The sequence below is a fragment of the Chlorocebus sabaeus genome, chromosome 13 (assembly GCF_047675955.1).
Source record: "Chlorocebus sabaeus isolate Y175 chromosome 13, mChlSab1.0.hap1, whole genome shotgun sequence".
Lineage (NCBI taxonomy): Eukaryota > Metazoa > Chordata > Mammalia > Primates > Cercopithecidae > Chlorocebus > Chlorocebus sabaeus.
In genome coordinates, this window is record NC_132916.1 from 52410509 (window position 1) to 52424699 (window position 14191).

General features: G+C 37.1%; 1 protein-coding gene across 4 annotated transcripts in view; it reads right to left on the bottom strand.

Moving 5' to 3' along the window:
- Positions 1 to 14191, bottom strand: part of PTPRK (protein tyrosine phosphatase receptor type K) — a 566857-nt gene that overhangs the window by 88868 nt on the left and 463798 nt on the right. For all 4 annotated transcript variants that reach the window (XM_008007108.3, XM_008007107.3, XM_038000559.2 and 1 more), the window contains exon 13: positions 12145 to 12181. In XM_008007108.3, the coding sequence (XP_008005299.3) occupies positions 12145 to 12181 (37 nt within the window). The remainder of the gene's footprint in view (positions 1 to 12144; positions 12182 to 14191) is intronic.

The window sequence follows — 14191 nt, forward strand, 5'->3', positions numbered from 1 at the left end:
CCAATTTTATTTTATATACAATAACAAAACATCAGCACGGAGAGTTCAGATGACTTGTTCAAATCTTAACAGTCAATAAACAGCAGAGGGGGGATCTGAATCTAGATTCTAGTCTGAATCCAAGGCTAATGCTATTTGCAGTGGGACACAAGCATTGCTCACTACACTTTTCCAGGCACTTTGTCTTTTTTATTTTGAACATAGCACGTTTGTATCATACTTTACTTGTTTCACATATTACTTAAAAGAATAAAAGCTCCTTGAGGACAGGTTCATTCATGTTTAATTTCATATCCCTACCATCAGACAGCCTTGACCATGGAGAACCCTTAGCACAGAGAAGAATGAACCATAGACTAGGGGGTCAGGAGGACCAGCTTATAATCCTGCTTTGCCAAAGGTCACGGGGATATGAAATGATACTTTAAATAGACACTTAACTTCCCTGATCCTAGGATTCTTGTTTCTAAAAGGTTGTGGTGGTAAGACTGTATGACTTTTATCTCTATTCAAATTAAATCCCTGAGTTGTTTGATTTAATAAATAATAACTTTAAACATAAGAGAGTAAAAAAAAAATCCTATCACGTCCATCTTTCTCTTTCCATATATTTAAAAGTTGGCACTTTCAATTTTAATAAACTATTTCATTAAAAGTCAAATTTGATCATTATCTTTAGAGAACTGAAAAGGTACAACGTTTATTTTGACAAAGAACAATTTGAATTCACTTTGTCCAGTAAACAGCCCTGAAAGCACTTTCTATAGGACTCAAAGAATAAGAAAAACATACTAAAATAATAGCAACAATTAAAAAGGGGTATTTTAACCTGAAAATGATCTACAACTAATATATATAAATGAACTGGCCCTGTGATACTTGGTTTCATATTTATAATTTAAATATGGCTTAAGACCTAAGTAATGGGTATAGAGTTGGATATATTTTTTCTATTGGATTATAACCATTCATGAATTTGGGATTACTAAATTCCTTAGCAGTGTCCTTTTCCATTTATACATGGTTTTTTTCCTATCTCCTCTTCATTTTCGTAACGTCTTTGTATTTGCCATGATTGTTGCCTAAACATTTCCTGCATTGCTTTTTGTTTTTTGCTTTGTTTTGTTTTGTTTTTAGAGACAGGGTCTTGCTCTGTTGCCCAAGCTGGAGTGCAGTGGAGTGATCATGGCTCACTGCTGCCTCAAACTCCTGGGCTCAAGTGATCATCCTGCTTCAGTCTCCCAAGCAGTTGTGACTATAGGTGTGTGCCACCGTGCCTGGTTAATTTTAAACGTTATTTTGTAGAGATTGGGTCTCACTGTGTTGCATAAGTTGATCTCAACTCCTGGCCTGAAGGGATCTCTTGCCACAGCTTCCCAAAGCACTGGGATTACAGGCATGAGCCACCATATCTGGCCATGGTTAAAGTGTCTTTAAAGTTTTTCTGGCTCCTTTACCAGAAGTGTCCATTATTCAGGACATAAGCCCCCCACCTTCCTTTTTTTTTTTTTTTTAATCTTGGAATTAGACTTGTGTAAGCCCCAGCAATGTGGTCTTTCTTTTCCTTTCTTCTCTTTTTCTTCATTTAGATTGTCGCTAATAGTGAGCATAATACTGCAGTTTTGGAATGACCAGTGGATGCCTCTGTGATATTTCCACTTTGTTTTTCCCTCCCTCTTTCCCCTTTAATTTCTCTGGTTTCCCAGCTTTTTTTCAGCACATAGCTAATGGTTAAGGAGTAGTCAATGAGAAGAGCCTAAGGTCAGGTTTTTAAGGGGCCTAAGGTCAGATTTCTACATTTCCTTAAAATTCTGTTCAATGCTATATCTACTTACCACCACAATTCACAGACTTTATGTCATCATGTATTTTTATTCCTTAATCTTTCTGTTGTTTTCTTTATCCATACCTGAACATACCTGAAATACGCTTTTTTTTTTTTTTTTTTTTTTTTGAGATGGAGTCTCACACTATTGCCTGGGCTGGAGTACAATGGCACAATCTTCGCTCAATGTAACTTCTGTCTCCCAGGTTCAAGCGATTCTCCTGTCTCCGCCTCATAAGTAGCTGGGATTACAGGTGCCCACCACCACACCCAGCTAATTTTTTGTATTTTTAGTAGAGACGGGGTTTCACTATGTTGGCCAGGCTGGTCTCGAACTCCTGACCTTGTGATCCGCCCGCCTTGGCGGTCCTGGGATTACAGGTGTGAGCCACGGCACCTGGCCAGATATATGTTTTTAAATACCTGTTCTTATTTACTCAAGAGTTTGAAAACCTGAACTGCATACATATTGGGTGTAGAAAGTAAAATTATGAATGCATAAACATAATTTTTAGGATTGTTCAGCAAATAATGAATTAATCAAGGTATTATATAAGCTGGTATACAATCTGAATGGCAAATGACTAAATGAGCTGTCATTTCTTAGAAGGTTCTAAAGATTGTTTTCAAGAAATCCTATTCAGAAGTGTTCAAATAAAGTAGGCCCATATTCTCTACTTAGAGGGGGAGATAAAGGCTATGGGTGACTTTATCCTATGTTATAACTCTTCATCTAAAGGAGGTCCTTAAATCATCACTCAGATTTCTCTCTTAGTGTCAATAATTAATTTTATAATTATTTTTCATACATCCAAATTTTCTACTTCCTTAATTGTATGTATAATTTTTGGGATTTTCTCTAATTTCTTCAAATATTCTTTTAACTAGCCCTTGAGACACTTGATATAGATATTGTACAGAAAAGAGTTAACGTAGCAGGACTAAGACTGAAATTCTTGGAAAGGGCTGCTTGCAAAGTTGACCTTGGCCTGATGTCCGGGAACTCGGATTTGGAAGGGTTCCCATCATTCCCTGAGAAGAGTGGTTCATTGTGCCTAAATTGTGCTTTATGCTAAAAGTCTAGTTTCCTTCTGGGAGTAGGAAATCTTGGCAGATGCTAGCAAGAAGGGGTTCATGTGACTAGTCCCCACTAAAAACCTTAGGAACTGAGTCTCTAATAAGCTTCCTTGATAGACAACATTTCACATGTGCTGTCCCAGTTCCTTCCTGGAGAAATTAAGCATGTCGTGTATGATTCCATAGGAAGAGGCTTCCTCTGAACTTTGTCCATGTGACTTCTCCCTGTCCTTATTCTGCTTTGTATCCTTTCCCTGTAATAAGTCATAGCCATAAGAACAGGACAACTCACAGGATGACTGAGTCCTCCTTGTGAATCACCAAATCTGAGGGTAGTCTCGGGAACCCCTGAGACAGATACCTTTCTAGATAATATAATATTTAAATCATAATACATCTATATAGTTACTGCATATACCTTTTAACTTTTATTAGTTATTTTATCTCTTTTTTACAAATTAAACAATACAGTGTATATTCTTTGTTGTCTGGCTTTCACTCAAATAATGTTTGTTATATTTATATATATTATTTTGTGTAGTCATAGTTTGTATTCTTTGCTTTAGAGCATGGCATTATGTGAATATACCCAACTTATTTATCCAGTCTACTACTGGTTGTTGCTGGGCTGTTTCTAGTTTGTTGCTTTTATAAATAGTGCTGCTATAAATTTTGTACTACATGTTTTTGGGTGTATCGACATACATATTGCTTTGGTGAGTATCCCAGGAATGGAATTGTTAGGACATAGGTTAGTTTACTTTCAGTCCGTTTTGCTAGACAGTTTTCCAAAGTGGTTGTACAAATTTATACCCCCACCAGCAGGATGGTATGAGATTTCCAGTTATTTTACATCCTTCTTAAGGCTTGGTATTTTCTGCCATTTTTCATTTTACTAATTTTAGTATAGGTGTACTGGAATCACATTGTGGTTCCAATTTGTATTTTCTTGTTGAACACCATCTCATAGGTTAATTGATCATTTTGTATTTCCTTTTCTCTTAAGTGTCTGCTCAAGTGTTTTCTCCATTTTCTAGTGGGTTGTCTCTTGTCTCGCACTAGTTTTAATACTTTTTCAATACGTTTTTGATATGCCCTATTTCAGATATATTTATTATAAGTATATTTTCTCCTCTGTAAATTCTGTTTTACTCTCATAATGGTATCTTTCGACAAGAAAGAGGTCTTAAGTAGAATTTATCATTTATTCCTTTTGTTCAGCATATTTCTGTCTTCTATCTAAGAAATTTTTGCCTATTATGTTTTTAAAAAAATTGTTGAAATTTTTATTTTTTTTTTGGTGGAGGATGCAGGCATCAATCTTTGCCTGTTGTAACATCATAAAAGATGTTCTCCTATATTCTTCTAAAAGCTATATTGTTATAACTCTTACATGTAGCCGTATATTTTTTATATAGTGTGAGTTGGGGTCAAGATATAATGTCTTCCATATAGATATGGAAAAAGTACCATTTATTGAAAAGAGTATCCTTTCCCCTCTTCCCTACAGTTTTACCTTTGCCATAAAAAATGGTGAACGTGTGTGTGTGCATCTATTACTAGAGTTTCTCTTTCACTGGTCAGAATTTTTATTCTTATGCTATTACTACACTGTCTTAATTACTATAACTTTATCATCGGCCTTGATAACATCCAGGAACTGTATTTAGATTTAAGAGTAGCCTTGCATATTCTTATTCCTTTGCATTTGCATTTTGTCTTTAGAATCAGATTGTCAATTTTTTTTTAACAAAATTGGGATTTTGAATGCTTTAAATCTACACATTAATGTAGGAGAACTGACATTTTGCCAATATTGAATCTTCTAATCCATGAACATGGTGTGTCTTCCCATTAATTTAGGTATTGTTTAATTTCTCTCAATAAGGTTTTGTAGCATTCAGTGCAGAGGTGTAACCTATCTTTCACCAGACATATTCCTACTCTAATTTTTAAAGATACATTATAAATGGCATCATCTTAAAATACTGTTTTGTTGCTGCTTCGCTACTGATTTTTGAATATTGATGATATAACCACCCACCTTAGTGAATTTTTCTTCTGAAATGGATTATAAATTATTTCCTTTAGGTTGTACCAATTTATGTTTTTCCAGTCTCTTCTAAGTATGTGATTACAGCATTATAAATTCAGTTAGAAACTCTATCCTTTTCACAGTTAACAGTGACAGTTTGATCAGTTTATGAATGAATGTCATCGCTTCTCTCCTGTAGATGTGGCCATAAATGTAAGGCACCTGCAACAGGCTTCTCAGGAAAGAGAGGGTAATAGGTCAGAAATCTCATAAAACAGTTTAATTTCTATAATAGCAAAATGCTTGAATCATCTTCAGGTCAGTTCTATTTTTTTCCATTTCTCTCTTTATCCTAGCATCCCAGTTACTATCATTCTGTCAAAAATAATTAGACTAGTAATATTTCATATGCAAACAATAATAGTTTGCTACTTTTAAAGCAAAGAAATATTTAACTTCCATCTAACTTGGGGTTGGGATGAAAATAGTGATCATGAACCTTTGAAGGTCCTCACCTCATATCTTTTCTGTTTCAGTGACTTGGTTATTTCTCTAGGAACATGGTGGAGAAGAGTCTACTTATACTAGCAATGAGAGCAGAAAGAGAGGTTCCAGGGTCCAACTTGAAGTGAATTAAGATGAAACCAGTCAGACACAGTGTATTCCAGATATACAGTAGTAATGGGCGAACTGTCACCAACTTTGAGAATTCAAAATGTTGGCCGGGCGTGGTGGCTCAAGGCTGTAATCCCAGCACTTTGGGAGGCCGAGACGGGCGGATTATGAGGTCAGGAGATCGAGACCATCCTTGCTAACACGGTGAAACCCCGTCTCTACTAAAAAATACAAAAAAATTGGTCGGGTGAGGTGGCGGCACCTGTAGTCCCAGCTACTCCAGAGGCTGAGGCAGGAGAATGGCATAAACCTGGGAGGCGGAGCTTGCAGTAAGCTGAGATCCGGCCACTGCACTCCAGCCTGGGCGACAGAGGGAAACTCCGTCTCAAAAAAAAAAAAAAAAAAAAAAGAATTCAAAATGATCTACGTTTGAGAACTATAAAAATATTCAGAACTATTATTTCTACTTTGACTGTAAAATTTAAAGACATCCACCAGTGAAGTCAGGGTTCCTCATTAGCAAAACATGGTACATTCTTATGCTACTTAGTTATGTCCATCCTTATGACACTTGATAGAATTTTAATCTCTCATCATAATGTCCTGCATCTCAAATTTAAGTAATAAGAGGTAATAATAGCTAGATTCCCTTTGGACTCTGTTGTTGCAGAAAGTCAGGGACCCCGAATGGAGGGACCGGCTGGAGCTGCGGCCGACGAACATAAATTGTGAAGACTTCATGGACATTTACCAGTTCCCAAATAATACTTTCATAATTTCTTATGCCTGTCTTACTTTAATCTCTTAATCCTGTTATCTTTATAAGCTGAGGATGTACGTCACCTCAAGGCCACTATGATAATTGTGTTAACTATACAAATTGATTTTAAAAGATGTGTTTGAACAATATGAAATCAGTGCACCTTGAAAAAGAACAGTAAAACAGCGATTTTAGGGAACAAGGGAAAACAACCATAAGGTCTGACTGCCTGCGGGGTTGGGAAAAATAGAGCCATATTTTTCTTCTTGGAGGCAGCCTATAAATGGACGTGCAAGTAGGGAAGACATCACTAAATTCTTTTCCTAGCAAGTATTAATGCTCTGGGAAAGGCATGCATTCCTAGGGGGAGGTGTATAAACGGCCGCTCTGGGAGTGTTTGTCCTATGCAGTTGAGATAAGGACTGAAATATGCCCTGATCTCCTGCAGTACCCTCAGGCTTACTAGGATGGGGTAAAACCCTGCCCTGGTAAATTTGACGTCAGACCAGTTCTCTGCTCTTGAACCCTATTTTCTGTTGTCTAAGATGTTTATCAAGACAAGAGGTGTACCCCTGAACATAGACCCTTATCAGTAATTCTGCTTCTGCCCTTTGTCTTGTGATCTTTGCTTTTGCCCCTTGCCTTGTGATCTTTGTTGGACCCTTATCAGGAGTTTGAGATTTTGCCCTTAGAAGCATGCGATCTTTGTTCTCCTTTTTGTCCTTTGAAGCATGTGATCTTGTGACCTACTCCCTGTTCTTGCACTCTCTCCCCTTTTGAAATCCTTAATAAAACTTGCTGGCTTTAAGGCTCAGGTGGGCATCATGGTCCTATCGATATGTGATGTGACCCTGGAGGCCCAGCTGTAAAATTCCTCTCTTTGTATTCTTTCTCTCTTTTGTTTTTTCAGATGGAGTCTCCCTCTGTTACCCAGGCTGGAGTGCAGCGGTGCGATCTCGGCTCACTGCAAGCTTCGCCTCCCGGGTTCACGCCATTCTGCCTCAGCCTCCCAAGTAGCTGGGACTATAGGCACCCCCCACCATGCCCAGTTAATTTTTTTGTCTTTTTAGTAGAGATGGGGTTTCACTGGGTTAGCCAGGATGGTCTCAATCTCCTGATCTCATGATCCGCCTGCCTCAGCCTCCCAAAGTGCTGAGATTACAGGTGTGAGCCACCATGTCCAGTCTGTACTCTTTCTCTTTATTTCTCAGCCAGCCAACACTTATGGGAAATAGAAAGAACCTACATTGAAATATTAGGGGAGGGTTCCCCTGTGCTCTAATACATCAACTCATTCATTCTGGTTAACTCACTTGAATAGGTCCTTCACACTGAAATGTGAGTACCAGGAAAGCAAAGAAGCTATAGAATATAGTTATAAGAATAGCAGTGATTACAATGAAAAGACAATTTGAGCTAAACTGTCTTCCTATCACAGAATTCAGCAGAAGAAAACTCATTTGAATAAAACCGATATAGACACAGACTAGGACTCAATTTCATTTAATTCACATTAGTTTATAGATAATATTTTTAACTGCTTTGTTACTAAAATAAAGTCTTAGCTTTGGCAAAAGTATTCTATATTAGAATATGACATATATATCACAATATAAATTCACAGTTAAAGAAATAAAAACAACTCTAGTTAGTTAATAAATTTGTCTTAACTCACATATAAACACTTTTCATAATTGCAGACAGTACTGTAACTTGTTTGATTAAACATGAAAGCTGAAGCATCTACCTTACATTTTGTTCAAATTCAATTATCAACTCAACAAATATTTATTGTATCTAATACGACTCTCACTCTATACTTGTCCCCGGCATATAGTGATGTATACATATGTATAGAGAGAGAGAGCTTCAAACTTGGCTAAATAAGCATTTTCTTTTTGTTTTAGTAAAATGTTTTATTTTCTATAAAGATGATATGAATATGTAACAATGAACTCTGGTTTCTCCATATAAAATACAACTTTTTCTAAATAAAGGGGTTAGAAAAACAATTTCCAGAGAAAGAGAGAGTGAGCAAGAGAGACACGCATTTCGTTCAAGGTACTTTGTCCCAGACTACATTTGGAATGTTTATAAGTATTCATTTTAAGTTTTCAAAAAAATGAGAAAAAAGCAACAGACTATTGCATATGGCCTGAACAGAAAATTTGTGTGGTAAAAGGTCACACTGCAAACTGGAATGTCTTATGGAGGGACACCAGAACTAGGTTCTTTTCAGCAAAACTGATCTAAATACAAAGAATATTAGGAAAGCAAGGTTCCAGCTCTTCAGTATGCACAACTGACACTGGAAAGAGGGTCAGGGGCACGGCAGGAGAGGGTCTGACTGTAGGACAGGTGGAACACAAGACTTGCCCGTAGGAGTCATCCAGGATGAAGAAAGGTCCTTTCTACACCCTTTCCATTCAGCCCAGGGATTCCTGGGCAGGGTTGTCCTTCTCATTGAAAGTGGCTTATGTACTGAAAATGCACCTTGTCCCATAGAGGAAACTTTCACTGAAGCTAGCAAGGGGAGCCTTTCAAACTCCAGACTCCCCTATAATATACTCAGTGCTGTTTCTAACTCTGGTCATGCAATTTTTAATGTTTAATTCATTTTTTAATACTGAGAAATACCTTACTTATCTACCTACATATCCACACACAAATTTATAAGAGTAAAGTGCACACATTTTAAACATACAGTTCAACAGATTTTTACCTACATATGCACCTGTGAAATACTGAATCGTTCCTTCACCAGAGGGTTCTTTCATGCCTCTTCCCAGTCATATGATTATGCTATTTTGACTCTTAAATGTGTCTTGAAAATGTCCTGTCAGAAAACTTTTTATTTTCATATTGAAAAATTTCACACCAAAGCTGACCATACTTGCATGTTAGTTTAAAATGTAGTCAGGCAATAAGTTGATGCTACTTTAATAAATGCAGTAGTTTTCTGTTTTCATTTCATTTCATTTCTTTTTGTTTGTTTGTTTCCTTTTGAGACAGAGTCTCACACTGTCACCCAGACTGGAGGACAATGGTGCAATCATAGCTCACTGAAGCCTCAAATTCCTAGGCTGAAGCAATCCTCCCGTCTTCCAAGTAGCTGGAGCTACAGGTGCATGTCACCATGCCTGGCTAATTTTTTTTTTTTAGTTTTTGTAGAAACAGGGTTGGCTTTTCATATGTGGAAAAAATGCTAACTGTTCAGAGAAGAAAATATATTAGATCTGGTCAGAAACATTAAAAAACAAACCAACAAAAACCCCTCAGTTTCTCTCCTGTTGTCGCAATCTCAATCATGAACATTTAGTTTTGTTTTTATACATATTTCATTCATAACTGTCTAACCTATATTATGTTCCACTTAAGTATAAAATTATTAGTATAATAAGATAGTTAACACATGTACTATTTATAATATGCTAAGCACTATTTAAGCACTTCATATATATTTTATTTTTTTATTTTAGAGACAGGGTCTCACTCTGTCACCCAGGTTGGAGTACAGTGGCACAGTCATAGCTCACCGCACACTGAAACTTCTGGGCTTAAGTGATGCTCCCACTTCAGCCTTCCAAATACCTGGGACCACAGGCGAGCTCCAGCAAGCCCGGCTAGTATTTATTTTATTTTATTTTCAGTAGAAACAGGGTCTTGCTATGTTGCCCACGCTGGTATCAAACTGTTGGCTTCAAGCTATCCTCCCACTTTGGTGTTGCAAAGTGCCAGGAGCCACCGTGTCTGGCCTATATGTGTTATTTTAATCCTCACAACAATAAGAAGGTGTAGGTACTCTAATATTTAATTTTTGGAATGAAGGTTTACATAATTTTCTCAATACTAAAAAACTCCTAAGGGACACAGTCAATATTTGAAATCAGATAGTACAAGGCCAGAGTCCTTTCTCTTACTCAGTACATCACACTGCATTACTGAGACCCAGAAGTGTAGCAGAGCTAGATTATTAGACAAATAATGAACTATGTTTTTTACCACTTCAAAGTTTCTGGCAATTATTTTATGCCACATGGTAAGACTGTTTCCAGGATCTCAATCCTCCTATAGTTTAAATATCATATGATATTTGTCATTTTTTTAATTTGTATTGAGAGAGAGAAAAGAACACAGACATCTCAGGCAAGAGCAAATAATGAAATAACTGAATAAAAAAGTTATGTTAGGATAATATCTAGCTATCATTTCTCAGTTACAGAAACATAGCATGACATGTCTAAAGAACTTCAGAGGTCAATGTGGGACCCTTTGACAATTTTGGTTCCACTTTAAATCTGGAAAAACACAGGTGATATAGACCTAAATGCCTTCTTCTATTATCTTTCAAAAATTTCAACTCTCGTTCCTAATCCGTAAGCTAAAGTAAAATCCTTATACATCATATATATCTGTGTATATTCTCTTTAATAATTGCTTTTTAAAATAAAACTATCAAAAGGAATCTTCATATGTGAATTGAAAAAGGTATATATTTTCTCTTCCACAAAGCTGCTTTATTACTCGCAAGAGTTAAGGAGAAAGTCTTTCTTTATTGCCTTACAAATCAGGAGTAAAGCACAAATGCTGATTGAGCAGACTGATGATTAGATGGAGAAAAATAATGAAAGGAAAGTTGCCAGTATAAACAGAATATTGCCATTCATTTTTACCCCAAATGAATCAACTACTAGTCGCAAATGTGGATGTGCTACTAATTCTGGCAACAAACACCAAAGAACCAAGCCTCTGAGGAGGCCCACGTCTGCATGCAGACAACTTTTTCATGTTTCTCTTGCTAGAACACACCAAGTAGCAATTTCTCCTTTGTTGGCATAATCAAGTAACTCTTAAACGAAGAATCAAAAACACAGAGAATGCAGGAGACTTTCCCCCACTTGGAACTCTAAATACTCATTCAAAGATGCAAATGTTTTCTCTTGTCAAAGAAACTAAACAGCTAAGTCATAATATGCCTGGTCAGGAGGAATTGCCCTGACTATTAGCTAGCCATCACAGATCTGATTTCTCACAGTAAGTTTCAAAAAAAAGTAAATAATCTTCTTTTTTTTTTTTTTTTTTTTTGAGGCAGAGTCTTCACTCTGTCGCCCAGGCTGGAGTGCAGTGGCACCATCTCGGCTCACTGCAAGCTCCGCTCCCGGGTTCGTGCCATTCTCCTGCCTCAGCCTCCCGAGTAGCTGGGACTACAGGCGCCCGCCACCGTGCCCGGCTAATTTTTTGTATTTTAGTAGAGACGGGGTTTCACCGTGTTAGCCAGGATGGTCTCGATCTCCTGACCTCGTGATCCGCCCGCCTCGGCCTCCCAAAGTGCAGGGATTACAGGCGTGAGCCACCAGCGCCCGGCCGTAAATAATCTTCAATCTAACTGTACTACTGATGAAGATATGGACCAGTCTCTATCCCTATAATCTTATATAAGCATGAATTAGCTTGGTTTTACATTTGATTGCCTACGATGGAAAGTAATAGAGGTTTTTAAACAAGTGACTTGCTATTTTCATCTGCTATTGCTGACCTTTTCCTAAGATATTGGTTGATCAGCAGCACAAGACCATCAGACACTAAATGGCAGAAATAAGTCCTTCTAAGGTTTTCTAGATCTTTCCTATTATCATAACAAGATTCCTTCAGTCAAGTACTAGAGGATGGGAAGTAGCACGCCAATACTTGTTAAAGACACCCAAGTGAGTCACAGAACTAACTGTAATAGAAATGCCATATTTAATTAGCCCTGAAGCAGGGAACAAAGTCCTTCCATTTTAGAAAGGTGGTGAGTGTAGTTAAAACAAGCAAAAAACACAAACCTCTTACCTTTTGTAGCAATGCGTACACACTGGGTTTTAGTTTCCTGATAGAGGAAAAATGAAAAAAAAAAAGAGTCAATGTATAGATAATGTTTCCTGTTTCATAAACTATAATTATTATAAAGATCCATCTGGGGTCATAAAAAGGGATTATAAACAACAGAATTTTAATATTAAGAAAACTTTTAAAAATATGCCTCCCTAGGGATACTTAAAAATATAAAACAGAAATTTTGAAAAATATTTTAGTTTTTATAGAGATGTAAATATCTGTTTTTACCTCGCAATGAAACAGGTTAGTTTGTGACAAGTAGTATAGCATTCTATTTTCATATACAGTACTTTGTAAACTATCAGAAAGAAAAATGTATTTGCAAAAGTAATAAAAATCAGGTCCAAATATAAATTTAATTTTCATCTGAGAACTGTAGACTCAGACCAAAGCTGAACATTACATACTTTCATTTGGATCTCAGCATGACTAAAGAGCTAAATGATAGCAGTTAGAAAGATTATCAAAACATTGCATCATAGTTGCGGTGTAATTTATCTCTTCTTTCTTATTTTAATTTAGCTATTAGGAGTTAAACGTTTCTCAGCATAGATAATTTTCCTCCTCTTGCTAGACAGAGTGGATATACAAAGTAGAAGCAATAGGAAAGGACAAGAAAAAATGTCATTATTATTTTTAATGCTGTAGGGTGACAGTAGGAGACACATGTCCCCACCAGCTACTTTTGGCCCCACTCTTCCTCCTTTAGGACTTAGTTGAATCAGTGTACATCCTTGAATATACAAGAGGTGAGAAAAGGTATCGAAGCCAGTAAACAAAACAGAGGTGATCTGTTTGCAAGATGCATTTATAACTCCATCTTGAGTAGTTCTATATGTTGATAATTTATAAAAGAGTTTACAATTTCCACTTAAGCATTTTTTAAAATTATTTTTAAATTAAAATAAAGCAGTGAGGGGGGAGTTAGTAATTAAAAATAAAATTTTGCACTTCTATTACTTGTGGCCTGAGACCTTCATGGTAACCTACAAGAGATTATTTCACATTGCCATAAAGGCCCAAAAGGATTTTCATTTCCTAAAAGCAATTGCTGTTAACTTTCTATCGGCATTACCAATCTTTGTTGGTAGAAGCCACATCAACTTTAAAACTCTTTGCTGCCGGACTCGGTGGCTCATGCCTGTAATCCCAGCACTTTGGGAGGCCGAGGCAGGTGGGTCACAGGTCAGGAGGTCAAGACCATCCTGGTTAACATGGTGAAACCCTGTCTCTACTGAAAATACAAGAAAAGTAGCCAGTCGTGATGGCGGGCGCCTGTAGTCCCAGCCACTTGGGAGGCTGAGGCAGGAGAATGGTGAGAACTTGGGAGGCAGCTGCAGTCAGCTGAGATCGCACCACTGCACTCCAGCCTGGGCGACAGAGTCAGACTCCGTCTCAAAAAAAAACTATTTGCTAAGATAACTGTGAAATATATTGTTGCTATTCTGTACTTTGACTAAACCACAATGTAGATATATTAACAATTGGAAGAGAAAATTCATATCAAGAAGCTTTTAAAGAATGCAGAGAAAATCCTTTATAAGTAACAGACATTCATTAACACCCCTCTGGTATAACAGACCAAATAACCAAAGTTAATTTGGAAGCTCTCTAAAGATGAACACCCTCAGACAAAACTATGCTTCCTGCTCAATGCTACATTATACCCAGAATGGACTAATAACTTGCGTAGTGTTCTGCTTTTAGAGCAGCTCAGTTGTAACAGTGGTACGGAATGATGCATGGGCAGGAAGTGGACACTGGACTACTCTCTAAAGACTCCTGTTCTTTAGAGGTAAACCAGAAGAGGAGAAGAGTATCTTCAACCGTGAACAGCCTCTGACTTTGGAGCACATCTTAGAAGATGCTGTGACCTTTTTCTTTGCTACCTACAAGCCAACCATATAGGCAAGCAAACAACAAAGCTTTCATTCAAAAGCAGCTAATCAATACCCAAAGCTCTCACAGCCCCTGCATAAATGCAAACGGATTGTTATGTCTT